The 23,866-nt window shown below is 43.6% G+C and overlaps 1 protein-coding gene across 1 annotated transcript in view; it reads right to left on the bottom strand.

Moving 5' to 3' along the window:
- Positions 1-23,866, bottom strand: part of KIF20B (kinesin family member 20B) — a 401,219-nt gene that overhangs the window by 207,632 nt on the left and 169,721 nt on the right. The window contains exon 15 of the mRNA XM_029610715.1: positions 13,858-14,011. Within this exon, the coding sequence (XP_029466575.1) occupies positions 13,858-14,011 (154 nt within the window). The remainder of the gene's footprint in view (positions 1-13,857; positions 14,012-23,866) is intronic.

Genomic DNA, 23,866 nt, shown 5'->3' with positions numbered 1-23,866 from the left:
CTGTGAGAACACCTGTTACAGGAAAGCAACTCTGCTTTCTTACAGGCAAGCAGGATGCTAGTCCTGTAATTATGTATGATTAGCAAGCTACAGGCTGACTCATATTACAATAGGGGTGAGATAAAATCGCTTAAAATTAGAGTAATAAAATGAAAGAGACGTAAATGAAAAGATGACGTGATGGAGAACTGAACTACGGAAGACAGAGTTATTATTCCGACCTGATTTAGCACGTCGGTAACGTACAGTTACGTTCCTCTAAAAAAGCAGATGCAATCGAAGGACGACGTGATTGAAAACTGTGCTGAGGACAATGCATGCAAAAATCCGACCTGGTTGAAGACTACGCTAAGCAGTGGAAAGTTACGTTCTCTTAAAAAAATGGACGCAAAGGAAAGACGACGTAATGGAGAACTGCACTGAGGGGAATTCATGCATGAATCCGACCTAGGTGGCGACAGTGGATCAGCCAATCAGGAATTAAGAGAGGGTAGGGACTTCCGTATTTAGCTCTTTAAAAGCCATCCGGTAGGAGCCATGTTTCAAAGAACGGCGATTCCAACGCCGGGATCGCGGATATAAGAACGTACATGACTGAATGCAGCAATTGAACTTTTCCTGTTGGTTATTTTGTCACAGAAAAATGATGAAAATCTTAGTCCCCTGAAGCAGGACCCTAAGGGATATGGTCCGAAACGCGATCGTGTTGGGTTGTGCAGATAAGTACTTTTGATGTTGAGTTCAGTGACTTTTGAAAAGTGACTTGAAAAGTGACTATGTTCATTGGTTTTGAAAAAAGAAAAAAGATTTAATTCAAAAAAAATGGTGATTGGTGAAAAATGACACACAAATAACAAAAAAATATAAAGTAAAATGGACCCAGAACCATGAGTCTGGTAAATATACCATGACCCTGAGAAGAGAGGTCCCACAAATATATGTTAGCTTGCTCTCAATAAGTGTGAAGAGAAGACCAGGTGTACCGATATTTTGAAGTATTGTTTACAACTGGGGTACCCGGAATACATATGGTATAAGAGCCAATATTGTGTGATTCATATTACAACATGCCAATAGCAGACAACTCGTGCCGAGGAACAATAATTGGGATACTATTGGCAATGAGGCGGCCTGAAAATCACAGCAGGTGGTTGTGGAAGGAGTTGGGGTTTAGACAGGAAGAAAGCTTTTCAAGACTGGTTGGCCAAAGGTAGAGTCTTGACAGACTTCCATATGTAAGTAGAGGGCTGCGAATTTGTGAAGAGAGATTCATGTCGCAGCCTAGTAAATGTCGGCAACTGGTACTGAATGATAGCGTGTTACCGATTTTGCCATGGTCATTACAGAATGTGCCTGACTTACCCGTAGGAAGGAAGGATTGCCGCCTTACAGCAGAATTCAATACAGTCTGCTAGCCAGTTGGAGAAAGTGTGTTTGCCTACTGGAACTTGCAGCATGTCTTTGCCAAGAAGGAAAGAGTTTGGTGTATTTCCTATGGAGTGCAGTGCGGTCTAGATAGAATGTAAGTGCACGCTTACAGTCCAAGGCGTGGAAAAACCTCTCGCCCTGGTAAGAGAGAGGCCTTGGGAAAAGTGGGCAGAGTACAATCTGAGTAAGGTGAGAGGCTGTGTCTACCTTAAGAAGAAAGTTAGGGTGAGTATGGAGGACCACTGTCAGAGGAACCTAGTGTCGGGTGAGTACGCAACACGGTTTGTAACTCACTGACCCTTGTAGCAGAAGTGATGGCTACGAGGGAATTTCCCATGTTGGACTGTTAAAGTTATAGGAATGCAAAGGCACGAACAAGGAGCATATGAGCTTCGTAAGCACTACATGTAGGCCGCCATTCCGTAACCAGTTGATTGTTGAGGAGGCTTAATTGGTAGAGAACCCATGATAAGCCGACCCATTAGGGGTTGAGCCATTAATCAGGCATCCCCTTCTCCCAGGTGGTACGGTGAAATAGAACTGAAGTGTACCCATGCAGAAGATGTCTGGCGACCAGAATCCGAGGGGAATGTTAGACAGCATAAGAGGTGGAGTGGTGCAGAAAAAAAAAGGGGCTAATACCCTTTTGTGTACACTGTAAGTACAATCTTGCTATGTTGAGTTGCAAGATTTACGTGTGGAAGGCTGTTGTGACGCTACCAGTAGCTGAGAACATCAGTGAGTCTGTGTTATGAGATTGACCTGTGAGCAGGCGAATTAGTAACTGGAGTGATAGGTTGAGAAGTATGGGGAAGCATACTTGTCGAGGCCAGGATGTGGTTCTGAGAAACAGTGAAATTTGTCCTGTTGTACCATCACGAGAGTTTTGGTTATGAGCGGTATCGGAAGAAACGTATATAGGAGGCCTTTGTTGCAGGAGCGAGCAAGGAGTCTACGGGAATGTATTTTGATGCATGTGTAGGGAGTAGAATCTGTCCACTCTGTGGTTCGATTCGGGTGCAGAGGGCAAGGTCAGTTGACCTAAGCGCTAAAAGATTTCTTGCTACACATGGATTAGAGACTATTCGTGAGGATGGAGACATCTATGGAGAAGGTCTGCTAGTGTGTTCAGTATGCTTATAAGATAAAGTGGCCCGTATGTGCATGGAGTGTGCAAGGGCGTAGAGCTAGAGCTGTGCAGCCTCCTGGCAGGGCAGATAAGAGCCTGTGCTTGCTTGTATGTTGGAATACCACATTGCCACCATGCTGTCTGTATGCACAAAGGTTTGATGCAGAGGCAGTGTTTGAAGGCATAAAAGGCATAACTCATGGCTCGAAGCTCTAGGAAGTTGATTGAAACTCTGTATGGAGCGGAATAGATGCATATTGGGTTGGGGAAGATGTGGATTCGAACTCTTCAACCCTAAGTAAATGCGACCATGACCAGGATCATCTGAAGATTTGGTTCTGGATCAGTAATATGGATCTGGGATGAAAGCGGTTGAACAGCTTAGAGTCACTGATATTTGAAAATCCACTGAATTTTACTCATAGAGAGTCTGGGCATTTGAGTGAAGTGGATAGTGAAAAACCCCATGGCACATCAATGAAAGAATTGAAGAGCTGAGGCTATGCTGCATGTGCACAGAGATGTGTAGGAATTTGATAGGATGTCTGCGCGGTTGTTGAACAGGAAGCTCGTTGCGACTGTAGTGCCCCAAACTGCTCCATATGGGATTTATGGTAGTAAAACAGAAAACCCAGGGAAATGTAGTAGATTTATAGTGAGTCTTGGAGAATTTAGAGCTTCTTGCTTGGATTGACTCCTATTAGGCAGTTGTCCATGCAAGGAAAGCGTGAATGATGTTTGGCTCTGTAGAGAAACAGCAGTCACTTGCTAGGCATTTGGTGAAATACAAAAGTTGTCGAAGCTAGTGCAAACGGCAGAAATTGGCATTGGAATGTTGTTGACTCACTATGAAGCACATAGAAAGACTAGAGGAGAGAGACCACCTACCTATTGCGGGAAGGGAAGCACAGTGACAAGAGACACCATTTTACCCGTCCCTTGTGAAGAAAGCTGTTGACATTGAGGTCCAGGATGGGTGGAGAGCATCTTTCTGCCTTGTAGTGTCCGGGGCACTGTACCCCAAGCCCTGGTACTAAGTGGGATGGCCACTCTGATATACGGCAAGGTTGAGAGACCAGGAGGCTGTCCAACTGGCAGAGTTGATGTAATCTGGATATCAGCTGGTCTCACACGGAAGCGGTAAAAGTCTTACCCGCATCTGTCTGCTGTGCAAGAAAACAGAGCTGTCACCAGGTCTCGAGGTGGGCTTGCAATTGAGCCAGTGATTGCTGGATCTTGTGTCTAGCAGATCAGCTAATGTATCTGGGACTTCGGGCCATAATTAGGAACCAGAAGCCAGAGTATTATCGAGTACGGAGTCCCGTTGCTGGCCACGGGAGGACGTCTCACTGCAATACCAAATTATTGGTAGAGAGGTTCTCTTGGTGTTGTGTCAAACATAATTGGCAATAGCGATATGTGACACCAATACGGTTCTTGGAGGAGAATACGACCTAGAACCTTTCGAAACCATGTTGTCCGATTTAGCGACAAAGTCTCGATGGGATGGTTGCTGAAGCAGGATTAGAGTACTTACCGTCCTTCGCGGTGGATCACAGAAGGACGAGTCTGTGAATATCGATGGCTCCAGTGTTAGTGGATTTCGGGAGGTATCGAGGACAGCCTGAGGGACGTAAACGTCCAGCTCGACTCTGTAAGCCAGTATGGTAGCGCAGCTTCAGAGGAGACAGGCTATGCATTACTGGCACTTCCACATCAATTTGTGGTGGCTCAGTACCCAGCACCATTGTCTGTGGGGAATGCCTCGGGTACAGAGGAGCACAGGACTCATGTAGCCGGGCCCACGGACATTGATGCCGGTGCGGAATAAGTGCCGGCACCGAACATGAAACACGTCAGTGCTGGCCATATCCCTCGGAGCTCAGCCCGGTCATTCGCCAGCACCAAGGAACTGCCACCGGGATTCGGAATAGTGTCTGTGGCAGTAGTGATGTCTCCCACAGTGCCGAGATAGATGACCTCGCCGTCTCGGATGGGGATTGGTGACTGATTGTCACCGTACCTTCACTGCTCCTGGCACTGTTTAGCGCCCAAGTTTTATATGGGGCTTTGGTTAAGAACCCTAAACATGGAGCATTTTGTGTAGTCAAAGGCATTGGGTTTTAGGTGCTCAGATAGTATCGACGGCGTTGACGAAAACCATGGAGGCATCAACAGCGTCATCAATGGGGGCAGTGAGGGAAATCGATGAGAGCATCGATGGCAGCCCTGGCGGCAAAGAGAATCGTGGACGTCCCTATCCCTCTAACCTCAAAGGTGCGGTGGGGTCACAGGCAGGACACTTGTGGGCAGCGTGGGGCTGACAGAGGGTAAAAGACATATGGAGAAAGAAGGCCGCAGTTCAGTTGGTAAGCCTGGGAAACTTTAGTGAGGTGACAGAAACCAACCGAAAAACAGGGTAGAGTACTCACCGAGCATCGATGAAATGTACACAAAGGCAGACCCGTTTAGGGAAAAATTACTTGTGAAGTAAAACTTCAAATGTTTCCGTGAGGAAAAGTTGTGAGAAATCTCTCACAGAGCTCCTGAACGCGAGGCAAACTGCAGCACGGAAAAAAGAAGACTGAAGGAAGACCTCCGTGGACACAGGGATCATAGCATGCTGAGCATGCTCAGTATGCCAGTGTCAGTCAAAGCTTTCTAGAAACTTTGACAGACAAGTTTTCCGTGATAGGGCTCCATCCAGTGACATCACCTATATGTGAGGACTACCATCCTGCTTGTCCTGTGAGAAAATACCACACTGTGGGAAGTGCAAGGCGCTGGAAACGTATTTGGGAAATGAGATTAAGCGGACGGTCCTGGTGCAGGAAAACTTTGCCCACGCTGGTATCGAAATGTGCCCCCAAAAAATCCAGTGTCTGTGAAGGAGTAAGGCTGCTCTTGGCAAAATTGACCATCCATCCGAGAGAGCTTAGGAGATGCAACACCTTGTCAACCAAATGTCTGCAAAGGTCCCTGGACTTTGCCCGAATGAGCCAGTCATCCAGATAGGAATGAACCAGGACTCCCTTCCTCCACTGCCACCACTACCATTACACCTTGGTGACGGTGCAAGGAGCGGTCGCCAGACCAAAAGGCATGGCCTGAAACTGAAAATGCTGGCCCAGGATCTTGAACCGGAGAAAATCACTGATGATCCTTATGGATGGAGATGTGGAGATAAGCCTCTGTGAGGTCTAAGGACACAAGGAATTCCCCCCGCTGCACACCGCCGCTATAACTGAGCGTAGTATTTCCATTCGGAATTGTGGAACTCTGAGGGCTCTGTTGACTGTTTTGAGATCCAAGATCAGGCAGAAAGCACTTTACTTCGTGGTCCCCAAATAGAAAACAGAATAGCGGCCTAAGCCTTGCTCCTTCGGTGGTACCAGGAGGATGGCCCCAAGGTCGAGAAGCCTGCTGAGCATCTGATGCACGATCTGCTGCTTTTGCAGTGAAGAGGAACCTGTCTCTTAGGGGCTGAGCAAACTAAAACGTAACCATGCTGTAGAATATCCAGAACCCAATGATCTGATGTAATTTTGACCCACTCCTCGTGAAATAGGAAGAGACATCCCCCTAATCTGGGAGGAGAGGAGTGGGCCGGCGACCTTTCATTCAGTTGATTTTGAAGCGGAGCCTTGTGGCACGCCCTCCCAAGAAGGACTGCGACCACAAAAGGAATGTTACCAGGACTGAGACCTGAATGACGGAGGCCTTTGGGAGACGGGTCTCGACTGACGAAAACTACGCTGGACCGGAAACGGTTCCTAGAAGAGTTGAACGTCCTGAAGTTCCTCGGACAGTCCTCTGGGAGCTTGTGCACTTTATTCTCCCCCAATAATTTGATGATCTTCTCCAAATCCTCAAACAATAATTTGCCTTTAAAGGAGAGAGAACCCAGCTGCATCTTGGAAGAAGAGTCTGCTGACCAGTTACAGAGCCAGAGGAGGCGTCTAGAAGAGACCCTGACACCATAGACCTAGCCAGAACTCACAGGAGATCATAGAGCGCATCTGCCCTATAAGTTATCACCGCCTCCAGGCGTTCTGCTTGCTGAGCTTCCCCAGGGGGTAGCTCCTGGGTACTGAGCAGCTGCTGCACCCATCTCAGACCTGCTCTCTGCATGAGGGAGCTACACACCACAGCTCTGACTCCTAAGGCAGACACTTCAAAGATTCTCTTGAGGTGTACTTCAAAGCTTGCGGTCCTGTAGGTCGCGCAAGGCTGCTCCTCCCGTCACAGGAATGGTTGTTCTCTTGGTGACCGCCGACAGATGCGTCCACCTTGGCAACCTTGAGGAGCTTTAAGTACTCCTCTGGAAGAGGATAGAGCTTATCCATAGCTCATCCTACCCGCAGGCTAGTGTCTGGAGAATCCCACTCTCTTTGGACAGCAACTGAAGTAGCATTGGGTGAAAAGGAAAAGTCTTAGCAGGGGGGACGGGATCACCCTTCGCAGCCTCTGTACTTGCGCTTGGTGGGTCCTGAGGCACATCTATATCCAATTCCGTTAGGACATGGGGAATAAGGGTGTCCAGCTCATCTCTTTGAAAAAGGTGCAAGACCCTGGGATCATCCCCTTCCACTTACATGCAAAGAACAGCCCCCAAGCCCTCATTGGGCTGATCTGGGAGGAGCTGGTACCCACAGACCCATCCTTCCCAGTCTTCTTGGAGAGAAAGGATTGGAACCGAGAAAAAGCATGAGATCTTGGACCCAAAGATCCATGGCCTTTCAAAAATTCCTGGATTCTTGAGGACACCTACAGGATGAGTGAGGATATAAGTCCTGGCCTTATCTTCTGGAAGCCTGAGTAGCTTCAAGTCCTCAAGTCTTGGCCATATCCTCCAACGCCTCCCCAAACAGCTGCCCCTTAAAAGGTAACTTAGTCAGACTTGAGAGATAGACTTGAGAGATAATATCCGCCGGTACTGACCAACAGCACATCCAAAAAAGCTGTCAAGTTGCTACACAGAACATGTAGAAAGACATGGTTTAATGGAACAAAGTCAGCATGGCTTTACCCAAGGCAAGTCTTGCCTCACAAATCTGCTTCACTTCTTTGAAGGAAGTAACAAACATGTGGATAAAAGTGAACCGGTAGATGTAGTGTACTTGGATTTTCAGAAGGCGTTTGACAAAGTTCCTCATGAGAGGCTTATAGGAAAAGTAAAAAGTCATGGGATAGGTGGCGATGTCCTTTCGTGGATTACAAACTGGCTAAAAGACAGGAAACAGTAGCATTAAATGGACAATTTTCTCAGTGAAAGGGAGTGGGCAGTGGAGTGCCTCAGGGATCTGTATTGGGACCCTTACTTTTCAATATATTTATAAATGATCTGGAAAGAAATATGAGTGAGGTAATCAAATTTGCAGATGATACAAAATTGTTCAGAGTAGTTAAATCACAAGCAGATTGTGATAAATTGCAGGAAGACCTTGGGAGACTGGAAAATTGGGCATCCAAATGGCAGATGAAATTTAATGTGGATAAGTGCAAGGTGATGCATATAGGGAAAAATAACCCATTCTATAGTTACATAATGTTAGGTTCCATATTAGGTGCTACCACCCAAGAAAGATCTAGGCATCATAGTGATAGTGGATAACACATTGAAATAGTCTGTTCAGTATGCTGCAGCAGTCAAAAAAGCAAACAAAATATTGGGAATTATTAGAAAGGGAATGGTGAATGAAACGGAAAATGCCATAATGCCTCTTTCGCTCCATGGTGAGACCGTACCTTGAATACTGTGTACAATTCTGGTCGCCGCATCTCAAAAAAGATATAATTGCGATGGAGAAGGAACAGAGAAGGGCGACCAAAATGATAAGGGGAATGGAACAGCTCCCCTATGAGGAAAGACTAAAGAAGTTAGGACTTTTCAGCTTGGAGAAGAGACGGCTGAGGGGGGATATGATAGAGGTGTTTAAAATCATGAAATGTCTAGAATGGGTAGATGTGAATCTGTTTTTTACTTTTTCAAATAGAAAGACTAGGGGGCAACTCCATGAAGTTAGCATGTGGCACATTTAAAATTAATCTGAGAAAGTTCTTTCACTCAACGCACAATTAAACTCTGGAATTTGTTTCCAGAGGATGTGATTAGTGCAGTTAGTATAGCTGTATTTAAAAAATGATTGGATAAGTTCTTGGAGGAGAAGGCCTTTACCTGCTATTAAGTTGACACTGCTATTACTAGCAACAGTACCATGGAGTAGACAGTTTTTGGGTACTTGCCAGGTTCTTATGGCCTGGATTGGCCACTGTTGGAAACAGGATGCTGGGCTTGATGGACTCTTGGTCTGATCCAGTATGAACATAACATAAGAATATGCCATACTGGGTCAGACCAAGGGTCTATCAAGCCCAGCATCCTGTTTCCAACAGTGGCCAATCCAGGCCATAAGAACCTGGCAAGTACCCAAAAACTGTCTACTCCATGTTACTGTTGCTAGTAATAGCAGTGTCTATTTTCTAAGTCAACTTAAAAGCAGGTAATGGACTTCTCCTCCAAGAACTTATCCGATCCTTTTTTAAACACAGCTATACTAACTGCACTAACCACATCCTCTGGCAACAAATTCCAGAGTTTAATTGTGCGTTGAGTAAAAAAGAACATACTCCGATTAGTTTTAAATGGCATGTTATTATTTTTTTTTTTTACTATGGAGACCACCCCTCTAGTGGAGGGGTAAATTATACCCACCATCCAGCAGAAATGCAACCATCACCAGCAAAGCAGTCTTCTCTTAACTCTTCCTGTGTTTCCTATGCAAGACAACCCAGGCTGCTCCACATACAGCAGCAAGCTGAGATCTGAAGAGTCACTGTAAGTGCCTCAAAGGCCTGATTGAGAATAGCCTCTATCTTTCGGTTTTGGACATCCTTGCGGACAGCACGAGCCTCAACCGGAACAATGGTTCTCTTAGTCACAAAGCACATCATGGCATTCACTAGTGAAAATGGAATCACTCCTTCACCTGAGGATCCAGCAGATACATCATGGCAAGGGAGCAACCCTCTTAAAATTAGCCTCCAAAGCTCTCCATTTCAAGTCAATTAAATCCTGCACTGCCTAGTACAGCAGGAAGCAGCAGGATGACATTCATAATTTATTTACCGCCTATAACATAAGTGTTAAGCAGAATACAGAAACAATCTAACAAAAGTTAGATTAAACAATTCATCATAAAAAATTAAACAAAATATTAAAACAAAATGAACAAAACGTATAAAAGCTTCCTGAAAAAGCAGAGTATTAAGCTTTTGACTTCCCATGATTGGGTCTTCCTTGGATCTGGCCACAGCATCCCCTTTGTCCTCAGTGATCTGTAATGTATGCGGTGACTACAAAATCAGGGAAAGCAATTCATCTCGATGAAGGAAGTGAAACAGACATATGGTCTTCTCCAATAGGAGGGACCTCCCCTCTCCTCAAAGGTGTCAGCACCACCTGAACACAACCTCTGAAGAGAAAAGATCCTGCCCTTGCTCGTTGGGCTCATTCTCTCTCAGAATGCACTTCTGCTGCCAAAGGGGCAGGACGAACAGAACTAGGCTGGCTGTTCTTTGGTCCCTCCAAAAAATTGCAGACCCTCAAATTATTCCATCCAAGGTCAGGGATCCAAAACTGGTAATGCAGCCATTGAGTGTCTACAATGGCAAAACCCCTTGGGCTTACTGGTGCTCTGGACTTAAGGAAGACACCCCCCCCCCCCCTTTGATCAGTGTCCCCTTCCCTAACATGGCTGCTAGGTCCTCCCCCATGAAAAGGGAGGCATTACCCAGGGGAAATCTCCAGAGGCCCCACCAATCCCCACAGAAAAACTCGCAGGCAGGCATCTCCCCCCAGGCCATGGAACATTCCTTGCATTCCCTGAGATGGTTTTCAGTCTGAACTAAGCACAGGTGGGAAGGCTGTGCAAAGAGCATTTTTTCTCCTGTGCCAACTAGCCGACACCATCTTAACTTCCCGTAATCTCCAACACAGTCCCTCTTACCTAGCAAATATCTGCAAGCTAGTCAAAACGTACCCAAACTGCCTCCTGACCTTAACACTCTGCTGCGGGATATGCTGCTGAAAGAGTAGCCGGGAGCCCCTCAGCTCCAGTTGGAGCTTTTTTTCCTGCTCCCCCATGCAGAGAACAAGAAAATTTTTTAAGCAACAGAGTCACTTAAATTACACAGGGCTCTTAAAAGAGAGAAGGAAGGAATAAATGGAGGGTGAGGAGAAACTAACCTTACCCTCCTGGAAATCCCCTGGAATAGAAATGCTCTACAGAGGGAAAAAGCAGAGGCTATCACCTGTGGAGCCCACTCTCACCCCCAACCCTCCAATTTGAACAAATCAGATAGGATCAAGCTTAACTGAGGAAGGGAGCTTCAACTGTCACCTCAGGAGCACCAAAGGCCCATCCAATCTCTTAGCCTAAGTCCACACCACAGTATGCATTGTCTACCATCTGCTGGAGACACCAGCCTGCCAGTATTCTGTCAGCAGAGAGGTATATATGAGGTTACATCGAGCCTGTTAATCTGTCTCCATCTGCTGATTGGCATGCATAACCTGTTTGAACAGACTACTTGACTGGATGAAGAAGAATTGTGGTTTCCAAACTAAATTCATATATGACTGAAGAGGTTTTAGTCACAAGCGCTCACAGATGTGCGCTGGTAGTGTGACACTTCTGTTCACCTAAGCCCATTTCTGTCTATGACCAGAACATGTCTTATTTTTTGCAACACTTTTGTAGCTTGTCCCACAGGATGTGTGCACAACACAGTATGAGTCCTTATGCTGTCCTTCACTTTTCTGGTAACGTGCATTGATTATATCCCTGCTTGTCATTGCAATGAATATTATCCTGGGTAGTAGTTTACAATAACAGTATTCCTTGTAAAGATTTGCCCAGTATACCTAGTATTATATGAGAAACATAATATTTTCATACTATTATCTCTTTGTTCTCCTGTTACACCACTATTGTGTAATTACTTGACTCTGAAAAATAACATATGTGGTCTTGCTATTATAAATTAGGTCCTTTTTATAACACAGGTATCCTTATAGCTCAATCATAGAGCTAATGACTACCTAGTGAAACTTAGTTATGCTGTTATTATTTGTCAATTCAAGAGTGCATGTCTGCCTATTAGTCTCATTTACTTTTAGGGGGATCTAGAGGGATAACACACACAAGGTTAGCTTAGCTTACACATTTAGCCCATTTGCCATAATGACTTCATACAGTTCTGTCCTCCGAACTGGTACTTGGGTGTGCCACTTTGCCATTTGTAAGTGGCACAAGAGGGAAATGAGAAGTATGCCTGAACAGAAGACCAAAATGGAGAAGGAAATCCCCAGAACCCTCTGCGTGTCTTTGGCCTGCCTGGGCTGAATGGACTCTGAGTGACTTACAGAATGTCCCTGGATATCTGTGGAGGCAAGCTGGCACCAGACAGGTGATGTCTATTCATAGAGTCACCACAGGGGAGCTTCAGGCACTATTCTCAGGAGTTTGTAATCCACAGTTACAGATGTGTTGATTGTCTTGACCAGTAAGAGTTTAACAGAACAAAGAGAGCCATGGGAAATGGGCTACACATCCTGGGAAGCCAATCAGGGATAGTTAGGGATGATTTAATCATGCATTTGACATCACAACTTATGTAAATGATTCTTTGGGCAGTCATGCAAGTCCCTAGAACCTTCTATCCTTTTCCTCTATTTGAATGTTACCTATAAAAGAAGGATCACTTCCTGTATCCAGAGAGATGCTGGTCAGATTGTAAGACTAAGGGCACCCAGTACCCAGCATCTCCCGAGAACACTTATATTGACTAATAAAAATACATTATTTATTTATTTATTTATTTAACATTTTTATATACCGGGCTTCATGCAGGATTGCATATCAGCTCGGTTTACATTATAACTGAACAAGACATGCATGTAGAATGCAAGTTACATAGAACAGGGACTTAAAACTTGGAACAGAATACATGGGTAAAATAACTTAAACATAAAGGAAGAATGGGAAACTTAAAATTATCTTTGAATGTGAAGTGTTATGTTTTGGGCTTGATTGAGAGTCTTTGGATGGATTATTTGCCGGTGTGTGGAAGTTGATGTGATTTATTATCATGATTTGAACGCTTGCTCGAAAAGCCAGGTTTTAAGTCTTTTTTTGAAATTGATTGGGCAATGTTCTGTCCGGAGAGAAGAAGGTAGCGAGTTCCAGAAGGATGGACCTGCTGAGGACAAGGCTCGTTTGCTAAGCGAAGTTTTTACGTGTGTTGTTTGGAGAGTGTTTTTATAAGCTGATCTCGTTGGTCTGGATGGTAGATGAAGTAGAAGAGGAAAGTTGAGTTCAAGCGGACTGCCCTTGTATATGGTTTTTTGAATGATAGTTAATGTCTTGTAAAGTATTCTGTACTTAATTGGGAGCCAATGTAGGTCCCTCAAAATGGGGGTGATATGATCTCTCCTGTTGGTCTTGGTTAGTATCCTGGCTGCGGCGTTCTGCAGCATTTGAAGGGGTTTAAGGGTGTTAGCTGGAATGCCGATTAGCAAGGAATTGCAATAATCGATTTTCGAGAAAATGATTGCTTGGAGTACTGATCTGTAGTCTTGGAAGTGCAGTAGTGGTCTGAGGCGTTTAAGGACTTGTAATTTATAAAAGCCCTCCTTGGCAGTGTTGTTTACGAATCTCTTTAGGTTTAGTTGGTCGTCCATAATGACTCCTAGGTTTCTCACTTGTGCAGAGAAGGAAGGTTGATTTGTTTGGTTTAAATTTGGCCTTGTATGGTTATTGTCTTGAGAGACAAGGAGAATTTCCGTTTTGTTGGAATTGAGAATTATACTTTTACTGAGTCTAAGTGTTCTTGTGTCCCTGGCCATAAGCATAGAGGAAGCTTAACAGTATCTAATGACAACTTTAGAGGTATATTAACACAAGCCAGAAGACACACAGAATAGCCAGAAACTAAATTTACCAGCATTAAGGTACTCTATTTCAAAGGAAAAACACTACTCTAACATACTATATTAGCCCTTTTTCTCCACCAGTTCATTTATCACAATTTGTGTTTCTAAACCATTGTTTCGCATTGGAATCAATGACCCATGAGGAAAAAATAATTCAAAAACTCCAAAACAAAATTGAAAGATCTTCATTTAACATTATATTAGCAACATGAGAATGTGCATACTGTCAATTGTCAAAATCCCAGCTCTGACAACTAGGGGGTCAACAAGACTATCACGTCAAACACACACTCAGGAAAAATACCTTAATTGATCGTTGTGGTGAAAAGGATTCAGAATTCACAGTTTCTTCTGTTGTGCTGCCCTCTTTTGCACATTCACTTATTAAATTCTGGAATATTTTTATACGTTCATCACATCTGTCTTCCAGCAATTCTCGCTCTCTCTTAAGGCATTCACTGTTTTGAAAAATAATAGTCAGCATCCCAAGCATTCTATTTAATCTTGCTATAGTTTCTTAAAAGTGAAAATTCTCCCCACCTCATTTTATAAATGAATATATAGTTTGTACAAAGGCAAACACAAAGTTAAGAGTTTCACATATCTTTAAGACACTTTTGATGTATGAACTTGACATTTAGGATTGAGGTCTTTCAGAAACCAATTTAAAAAGTAGGTCAAGCGGAACGCTGTAAAAAGGAACTATTTCAAGATATGAATATTCTTTTTTAAATTTCCTACATAGAACAAAAGATTAGTTCAGATATTAAGTGCAGAAGCAAAGGCTGATCCAGCCAACTACAGAGAAGTTGGGACAACCTTTGATATTTTTGTTTACATAAAGTTCATTTTTGAAGGAGGATAAGTGTCACTGTTTTACTTCTGTAAAGATATAAAACAGATTAAGAGAATGGCTATGAAATCCAAGAACATCTAAACAGTATATTTTAAATCTGTTTTCATTGCTAAGCAAAAGATTTACATAACCTGCTAGCAAGCTTCCTAAAAAATATTTCTAGCTTTACAAATTTCAGAACACAATTTCCAGCTCCATAAAATACCAAGTACTTTTCAAACTGTTTCTCTTTAAATATCTATTTTTTATGACCACTTTTAAGGCCTATTCAGTTTATCATATAAAGTCATCTCTAAACATTATGACAATCATGATTTTCTAGGACTTCTCCCTCTCCAGATTTTGAAGAGTCTGAATTATAGCAGAGTCATACTTAAAGCAATTTTATCATTCTGATTAGCGTTTCTTCAAACATTCTGCAGCCCTTTTTGGGGAAATTAAATTCCAGTGAGACTCCCTTGATACCACAATATAAAAACTGAGCAATGACAAGGAAAGTAGAGTGGTTTACCTTAACAGGTGTTCTCCAAGGATAGCATGATGTTGGTTCCCAGAAATGAGTTTACTTCAAATGTTTCTAGAACTCTGAACTTGCCCTACTGGGTACATGTATCATGCCACATCTCCCACATCCATATGGGGCCCCTTCAGTCTAACTAAGCAACTCTGATTCTCGAATGCCACATACAGGTCTAGTTTTCAGGATATCTACAATGAATATTCATGAGCTAGATTTGTATGTACGGCCTCCAATGTAGGCAAATCTCATGAACATTCTTTGTAGATAGCTTAAAAACCAGACCTGTATGTGGCATTTGAGGACCAGAGTTGCCTACTCCTGGTCTATAATTTAGAATAGACTTGGAGAAATCAAATCCAAGGGGGGAAATAGATGTTTTTTTTTGAGAAGACTGGCATCCTGTTGACCCCTGAGGACACTTGTTACAGGGTAAGCAACTCTTTCTCCAAGGACAAGCAGGATGGCAGTCACACATGGGGAATCCCTAGCTACAGATGTTCTGAACTGAAAAAGAGAAAAAAAAATGCGCAAAAACTGCTTTTCATAGCAGACCATTTAGTATTTTCTGATATTTTTTTTTCCCCAATTGGGGCAGCCTGGAAGCAAAACAATGGGCCTTAGGAGGGATGAAGTTGGGTTTTACAACTCATACTCCTCAAGACAGACTCACCAAATCTACTGTTGCATTGGAAGTCCCTGTCCAGGCAATAATGTTATATAAATATGCGCAGAGAACTCCAAATAACAGCCTTACAGATCTCCTTCATGAAGACTGATCTTAGAATGCTACCGATACAGCCATGACAGACGTGAGCCTTGACATGCCCCACCAGACTATGGCCTGCCTAGGCATAACAGGAGATGCAATTTGCTAGCCAATTACAAAGGATGCACTTGGCAAAAGCAATCTCAGGTTTATTGGGATAAAAAGAAATAGGCTGGGTGGACTTTAAGGGCTTCAGACTGCTCCAAATAGAAGGCCTGGGCTCTCTTGCAGTCCAAACTGTGTAGTGCTGGTTCACTATTTTGGTGTGGGGAAGAATATTAGGATGATTGATTGGTTAAGTATGATACCATCTTAAGCAAGAACTTAGGGTGCATGTACAGAACCACCCTTTTGTGAAAAATCTTGGTATAAAAGATGGATAAGTAACTAAGGCCTGGAGTTTAGTTACTCTGTATGTCAAAGTGACCACCACCAAAACAAATGGCATTCTAAGTACCATATTGTGGTACATGAAACAGTGGGAGGTTTTAAATGAAGTAAGCCCCCATAAAACAGACAACTAAAGGCTGTACTGAGGTGAACACAGAGTTGGTCTTAAGATCTGACTTGGAAAGATGTAGAAGATAATCAAGCAATTTGTATTGAGCAGGAAATAGGATCTCAAGCCCCTCTCACACCAAAAGGCAAACCTCCACTTTAAAAATAGGACTTCCGCATGAAATACTTCCTGGAAGCTAGAATACAAATTATATCCTCAGTAAGATCTAAAGGTTAAAGAGCTACCTTCTCAACATCCAGGCTGTGAGGTTAGGAAGGCACAACTAACCCCAATCTTGAGTGATAAGAGTTAAGAGAATTTCCCAGTCTGACTGGATTCCTGATGTCTTCTCCCACAGGAGTGAAGCCAGATCTTGGCCAGTAGAAAGCTGTAAGAATCAGTTTCACAGTCTCTGAGTTTCAATAATGTCTTTACCACTAGAGGAATTGGAAAATAAGCATACAGTAAACCCTAACCCCAATTCAGAGTAAGTGTGTCTGAGGCTAGTGTGCCTCAAGTCAGAATCTGGAGTAGAAGTGTGAGACCTCTCTCTTCAGAAGAGTGGCAAACTACCACATGTTCAGCCCACTCATGTAATATCTGGTTTGCTACACCACCCCTCCCCCCACCCCACCCAAGGGACCATTCATGGGTTCCAGAATCCAATCTGTCTGCCAGGACATTCTTCACTCTTCTCAGGTATGCAGCTCTGAGGACCATTCCCTGAGAAGGCCAAGATCCACATCCAGACAATCTCCTGAAACAGGAGGTATGATGGCAATCCTTTCTGCATGTTGATGTAAAACATTGCTACTTGACTATCCATCTGGACAAGGATAACCTTGTTGACTAAACTATCCCTGAAAGCTTTTAGAACGTATTGTACTATCCTTAGCCCTAGGAAATGCATTTGATGAAGCTTTTCCTGAGCAGACCAAAGGGCTTGGGTGGAGAGTCCATCCATGTAGGTTCCCATCCCAGACTGGAAGTATCCATGTTTAGGACAATTTGTGCTGGAAGAATTTTGAAGGATATTCCCCTGGCTAGAATGGAATAAATCAGCCAAGACAGAGTCCTTCAGAAGCTAAGTGGTGAAGATGTCCCAAAGGTTTCTAATGGTTTGATTATGAAACTGGTGAACTGAGGGTCCATTGGGTTCTTCTCAAGTGAAGACATGCCAAGGAAGTAACATGCTCAACAACTTCAACATGCCTAATGCTGATACTTTACTTATCCTCTCCACTGCAGATATCAATGCATTAATCCTCTCTTGTGGGAGGAAGGCTCTTAGAATTCTATCTAGCTGCTCTCCTATAAAATCCAGTTGAGATGATTGCCCAAAATGAAGAAATTACCTCCCTGATAATTTTGTTTTCCTTAGTGTAGACAGATGGACTCAAGACCAATGGGTTATGCTCCCCTGCCAGCAGATGGAGACCGAGTCAGATTTCAAAGCTGACATCACCCTACATACACCCATGCAGTGACCTCAGCCCTTTAGTATTCTTTTCAAAAGCCAATGTGGACATACTAATAAAAAAACCTGATTAAAAATATGATTAAAAAAGGATAACTATAACTTTACTCAAACATTGGAACCCCAGTAATAATGTAGATGCCCTGATCTAGGGACTGGATGATGGCTTATCCGTAATCTCTTGGAATCGATATCCACTCCGTGGGCGAATCCTTGGCACCATTCTTGGGCAGCCATGGGCAGGATGTAAAGAAAATGAAAGTATCAAGTAAGTAATTCCTAGTGATAACCAGATAAACTCAGGACCAATGGGATGTACAAAAGCTACTCCCGAAAGAGGCGGGAGGCTGCCCGCAGTCTGGTTAACATCACCCTTGCAAAGACTGTCCTCTCGAACCTGCACATCCAGGCAATAGAACCTGGAGAAGGTGTGCAAGGAGCACCACGTCACGCTCAGAAGATATCGACGGCAGACAATAGCCTAACTTCAGCCCATGAAACCGCCTGAGCCCTAGTGGAATGAGCTTTAATCTGAGAAGGTAATGGGTTTTCTGCCTCCACATAGGCTCCGGTTACCACCTCCTTAATCCAGCAAGCTATGGTAGCCTGCGAAGCTGGTTCGCCAGGCTTCCTTCCACAGTGAAGGACAAACAAGCAGTCTGTCTTTCGGACCGGTTCTGAAACTTCCAGATACCGCACCAAAACTCTGACATTCAAATGACAGAGGCGGAATTTTTCTGCGTCCTTGTGCTTATCTAGGGATGGCAACCAAATGGATTGATTCAAATGAAACTCCAAGACTACCTTGGGCAAGATGGATGGAATGGTACAAAGCTGTAACGCTCCTGGAGTCATCCAAAGGAATGGTTCCTTACACAATGCCTGCAGTTCAGAGATGCAACGTGCCAAACATAGCCACCAGGAACACAGTTTTCAAGATTAATAAATAAAGGAAAGACTGCGCAGGGGCTGAAAGGAGGACCCTACTAAAAATTCTAATACTAGATTTAAGATTCCACAAGGGAACCGGCCACTATAGGGGTGGCCAGAGGTGCTTCACACCCCATTCAGAAAAAGGGCCACATCCAAATGAGCCGACAGACAGGTTCCATTCACCTCATCCCTGAAACAGGAGAGCGCTGCTACCTGGACCTTCAAGATGTTAAGGGTCAGATCTTTATTCAAGTCATCCTGCAAAAGTTCCAGAATTAGTGTGATTTTGACCGTCCGAGGGGGGACACCACATTCCTTGCACCAGGCCTCAAATACTCTCCAGACCCACACATTCGCTAGGGTTGTAGAGAACTTAAGAGTGCGGAGTAAGGTGGCAATTACTGCCACAGAATATCCTCGCTTCATCAGACGAGCCCTCTAAAGGGCTAGACCATAAGACAGAATCTAGTCAGATCCTCATAACAGACTGGTCCCTACAGAAGCAGGCCCCTGTATGATAGGAGGCCGGGGTGGGGGGGGGAGTGTTTCTCTACCAGAGGTCTCTGCATGCTTGCATACCATGGACTCTTGGGCCAATCTGGAGCTACAGTTAGGGCTAATCCCCTACGGTGCTCGATTCTGCGAATGACCTTGCCCAGCAGATCGATGCTCTGAACGAGAGCATTGATCCCCTGGGACCACTGATCTCTTCAGCGACTGAAGAACTGGGGAAACTTTACATGGTGAGATGTAGTCAGCAAATCAGTGGACGGGAGACCCCAGCAATCTATCAGCTGAAAGGCTTCGCCAACAATGCCTGTTCTCCTGGATCCAGATTCTCCCTGCTTAAAAGGTCTGCTCTGACTTTTTTCCTGCGATGTGGGAGGCTGAGATCTATGGATATATTTCTGCCCACCTGATATTTATGTGACACCTGATGGCTCTTTCCACTCTGCAGTTGATGTAGGCTACAGTCATTGTGTTGCCTCATATTACACAGACCACTTGACCCTGGAGCCAGTGGCTGAATTGTAGACATGCCAATCTGATTGCCCGAGCTTCCAGGAGGTTGATGTTTCAGGGGGGGCCTCTTCCTTGGTCCAACATCCCTGGCCCGTCAGTTCCTGACAGTGAGCTTCCCAGCCCCAGAGGCTTGCGTCTGTTGTGAGGACCAGCCAGTTCGGGGAGGACATGGGTACACCCCTGCTCAGATAAGTTTCATGCAGCCATCACTGGAGCAGAGAGCATATTCCAATCTGTAAGTAGAGGTAAATCGAATAGTCTTGAGACTGCAGGTTCCAAAGTGACAGTGAGTGCTGAAGTGGTCGCACTTGTACCCTCACCCACGGCACTACTTCCAGGGTTGCCGCCAAACCGAGAACTTAGAGATAAGTTCCACACCGTCAGGCGAATCGTGTTCATCAACTGACGCACTTGGGGCATCAACTTCCTTATCTGTGAGGTCGGAAGGAAGCTCTTGCCCTGCTTGGTGTCGAACCAGACTCCCAGATATTCCAAGGACTAGGAGGGGCTTGAGACTGCTTTTGTCTAGGTTTACGACCCAGCCGAGTTCCTGAAGACAGGTCACTTTGCCCAGATCAATCAGTCGTTAAAGCACGGGTTTATCAGGATTAGTTAGCACCTATACCACCCGCGTCCAAATGCAGGTTATACAGTGCGCTCGGCTAAGTGCACTGTATTGCATCAGCCCCAATATGAGCAGGCTCTCACCCATATTTTTTTTGGATTTTGCTGATAATTACATTTTTTCTTTAGAATTTTTAAATTGTATTTCTAATTAAAATATATTACTAAATAGAAGTGGGACTTCAGTGTTTGTGTTTATATATATATATGTGTGTGTGTGTGTACACATACATACACGCATATATATACATGCATGTATGCGATCAACTCAAATATAGAGTTGTTACAGCTGTACAGTAAAGATACTTGGCAATTCTCATAGTAAAGCACCTGCATATTTTTCACCTTTGTAAGGAGTTTTAATTACTGCAAGACCTGTTCCAAACTCAGATTGGCATAGTTCAATTTCTCTCCCAGTGCACAATAACAATTGCACCAAAAAACAGAGGCCAGTTGAACACTCCTTACTCCTGGGGGGAATTCTGCACAAAAAATTTTAAAGTTCTGCACACAAAAGGAAAATGGATTCTTACCTGCTAATTTTCGTTCCTGGAATACCTCAGATCAGTCCAGACAAGTGGGTTTTGCATCCCTACCGGCAGATGGAGGCAGAGAATTTTTCAGGCACTGCTACATAATCAGAGTGCCACCTGCAGTCCCTCATTACTGACCTATACCCAAGCCAAGATGTCCAATCAGAAAAACCCAAATAATTCTGGGCAAGCAGAAATTCAAAGTTGGAGCCCCCTAAAACTAGGGCTCCATCTCTCATAACAAGGGTCATTACAATTTGCAACCCTAACTTTATAACCTAATGTACAATTATTCAAAGTCAATCTTTAAAAGCTGCATTTAACTAAACACTGAATGAGAAACATCCAGAAGGAAGGTCTTTCAAAAAATCAAGTGGATGGGGGCTTCTGGACTGATCTGTGGTATTCCAGGAACGAAAATTAGCACATAAGAACCAGTTTTCCTTTCCTGTTCATACCTCAGAAAAGTGGGATATACCCAAGCCCCTCTACACTGGGTAGGAACCCGAAAGACCCATGCGCAGTACTCTTTCCCCAAACGCAGCCTCTTCTTTCGCACAAACGTGCACACGGTAATGTTTGGTAAAAGTGTGAAGTGAAGACCATGTCACCACCCAACAAATCTCCTGAGGAGATACCAGCCGATACTCCATCCAGGAGGTTGCCTGCGCCCTAGTAGAAGGTACCCACAACCAATCCAGGACCGATGGACCCTTAGAGCTATAAGCTGAAAATATCACATCCTTCAACCATCGCGCAATCACACACTTGGAAGCTCTATTTCCTTTCTTCACTCCACTGAATAAGACAAAGATGATCTGATCTCCAAAAAACATTCGTAACTTTAAGATAAAGCAAGAGAATCCGAACATCCAATAAGTGAAGTTCCTTCGCAAGCAGATTAACTGATATCAAATGTCAGAAAGCTGGCAGCTCCACTGACTGGTTGAGATGATATGAAGAAACGAACTTCAGCAAGAAGGAATGAACGGTATGCAACAAGAAGCTTTTAAATTAAATCAACAGGAAAAGCCAACAATCGCTCAGCAGCAAATGATTTGGAGGGAGGCATCTTCAAAGGATACTGATGAACCATTAGAATGAGGGCATCCCAAAAGAGGTTCCATAATAAGAAAGGTAGTCCAGGTACCTATAATTAAAGACTCAGAGCTAAAAGATTCAAATTTATCCATGTCAACTGAAAAGCAGAATGTTAATACAAGCAAAACACACTTTGAAATGTATGTATGCTAATGCCATAAGTTTAAGAAAATGGGAGAATAATAGTGTGTAGCAGTGAATGATGACAGATTTAATTGGCATCTCAGAGACATGGTGGAAACAAGATAGACAATGGGATAAGTGCTATACCAGGGGACAAATAGTATCGCAATGATAGAAAAGAGCAACTTGGTGGCAGGGTGGTGCTTTATCCTGTTGGACTCTATGCCATCCCACACATAAAGATCCTGCATGAGACTAAATGCACTATTTTTATGGGTAGAAATCCCTTGTGTTTGTGTGGGGGGTGGGGAGAGAGTATAGCAATAGGAGTATACTACTATCCACCTGGCCAAAATGAGACAGTGGAATGCTAAGAGAAGTTAGGGAAGCACCCCAAATTGGTAGTGCAGTAATAGGAGATTTTATTTATCCCAATAATGACTGGGTAAATGAAACATCAGGACAAGCTAGAGAAAGTTCCTGGATAGAATAAATGACAGTTTTATGGAGCAATTGGTTCAGAATAGACAAGAGGGAGAAATTTTAGATCTAAGTCCCAATGGAGCACAAGATTTGGTGATAGAGGTAACAGTGGTGGGGACAGTTGGCAATAGTGATCATATGATCAAACTGGAAGGGAGATAGCAATTAAATCTATGGCTCTAGCACTAAACTTTCTAAAGGGAAAGTTTGAGAAAATGAGAAAAATAGAAAAAAAATCTGAAAGGAACAGCTACAAAGGTTAAGAGTGTGTAACAGGTATGGTCATTGTCAAAAAATAAATAAATAAAATTGCCATCTTAAAATTGCAGTCCAGATGTATTCCACACAATAAGAAAGGTGGAAGGAATGTCAACAATTGCCAGCATGGCTAAAAAGTGAGGTGAGTGGCTATTTTAGCCAAAAGATCTTCATTCAAAAATTAGAAGGATCCATCAGAAGAAAATTGGATACAGCATAAACACTGGCAAGTTAAATGTAAGACATGTATAAGACAGGCTAAGAGAATTTGAAAAGAAGTTGGCAATAGAGGCAAACTCAAAATAAAAACTTTAAATATACCTGAAGCAGAAAGCCTGCAAGGGAGTTGGTTGGACCATTAGATAATCGAGAGGTTAATCATTGTATTATTGAATGCATACTGTACTGCACGTATCACTATTACTGTATGTATATCCTCTATTCTTACCAAGTTCTGTTGACATCCCCCCCCAAGTTACCATGCTCCCTGTTCTATTGTACTGCGTTTAAGTTCCTTGTAAACCGATATGATGTTCCTACGAATATCGGTATATAAAAGCTTTTAAATAAATAAATAAAAAGGGCACTTAGATAAGATAAAGTCATTATGGAAAGAAATTCTTTGCTTTGGTGTTTACCGAAGAGGATGTCAGGGAGATACCCATTCTGGAGATGATTCTCAAGGGTGACAATTCAGATGAATTGAACCAAATCACGGTGAACCTGGAAGATGTGGTAGACCTGATTGAAGAGCAGTACATCACATGGACCGAATGGTATACACCGCAGGGTTTTGAAATAATAATGACATTTCAGACCCATTTCAATTAATATGTAACCTATCATTAAAAGGGCTCCAGGGATCAGCTGGGAAACTAAAGATTGGTGAGCCTGACTTTAGTGGTTTAATGGGACACAGCCAGCATGGATTTACTCAAGGAAAGCTTTGACTCACAAATCCTACATTTTTTTTTTTTGAAGGGGGGAATAAACTTGACACCTCACCCATACAGGCTCCCCCTCTCTCTCATGCATACACCCTCATACAGGCTACCGTGTCACACACACCCCTACATACTTGCTCCCTCTCGCTCACTCCCCCCCCCCCCCCCCACAG

Source organism: Rhinatrema bivittatum, chromosome 7 (assembly GCF_901001135.1).
Source record: "Rhinatrema bivittatum chromosome 7, aRhiBiv1.1, whole genome shotgun sequence".
Classification (NCBI taxonomy): domain Eukaryota; kingdom Metazoa; phylum Chordata; class Amphibia; order Gymnophiona; family Rhinatrematidae; genus Rhinatrema; species Rhinatrema bivittatum.
This window is presented reverse-complemented; position numbering and strand designations above follow the sequence as displayed.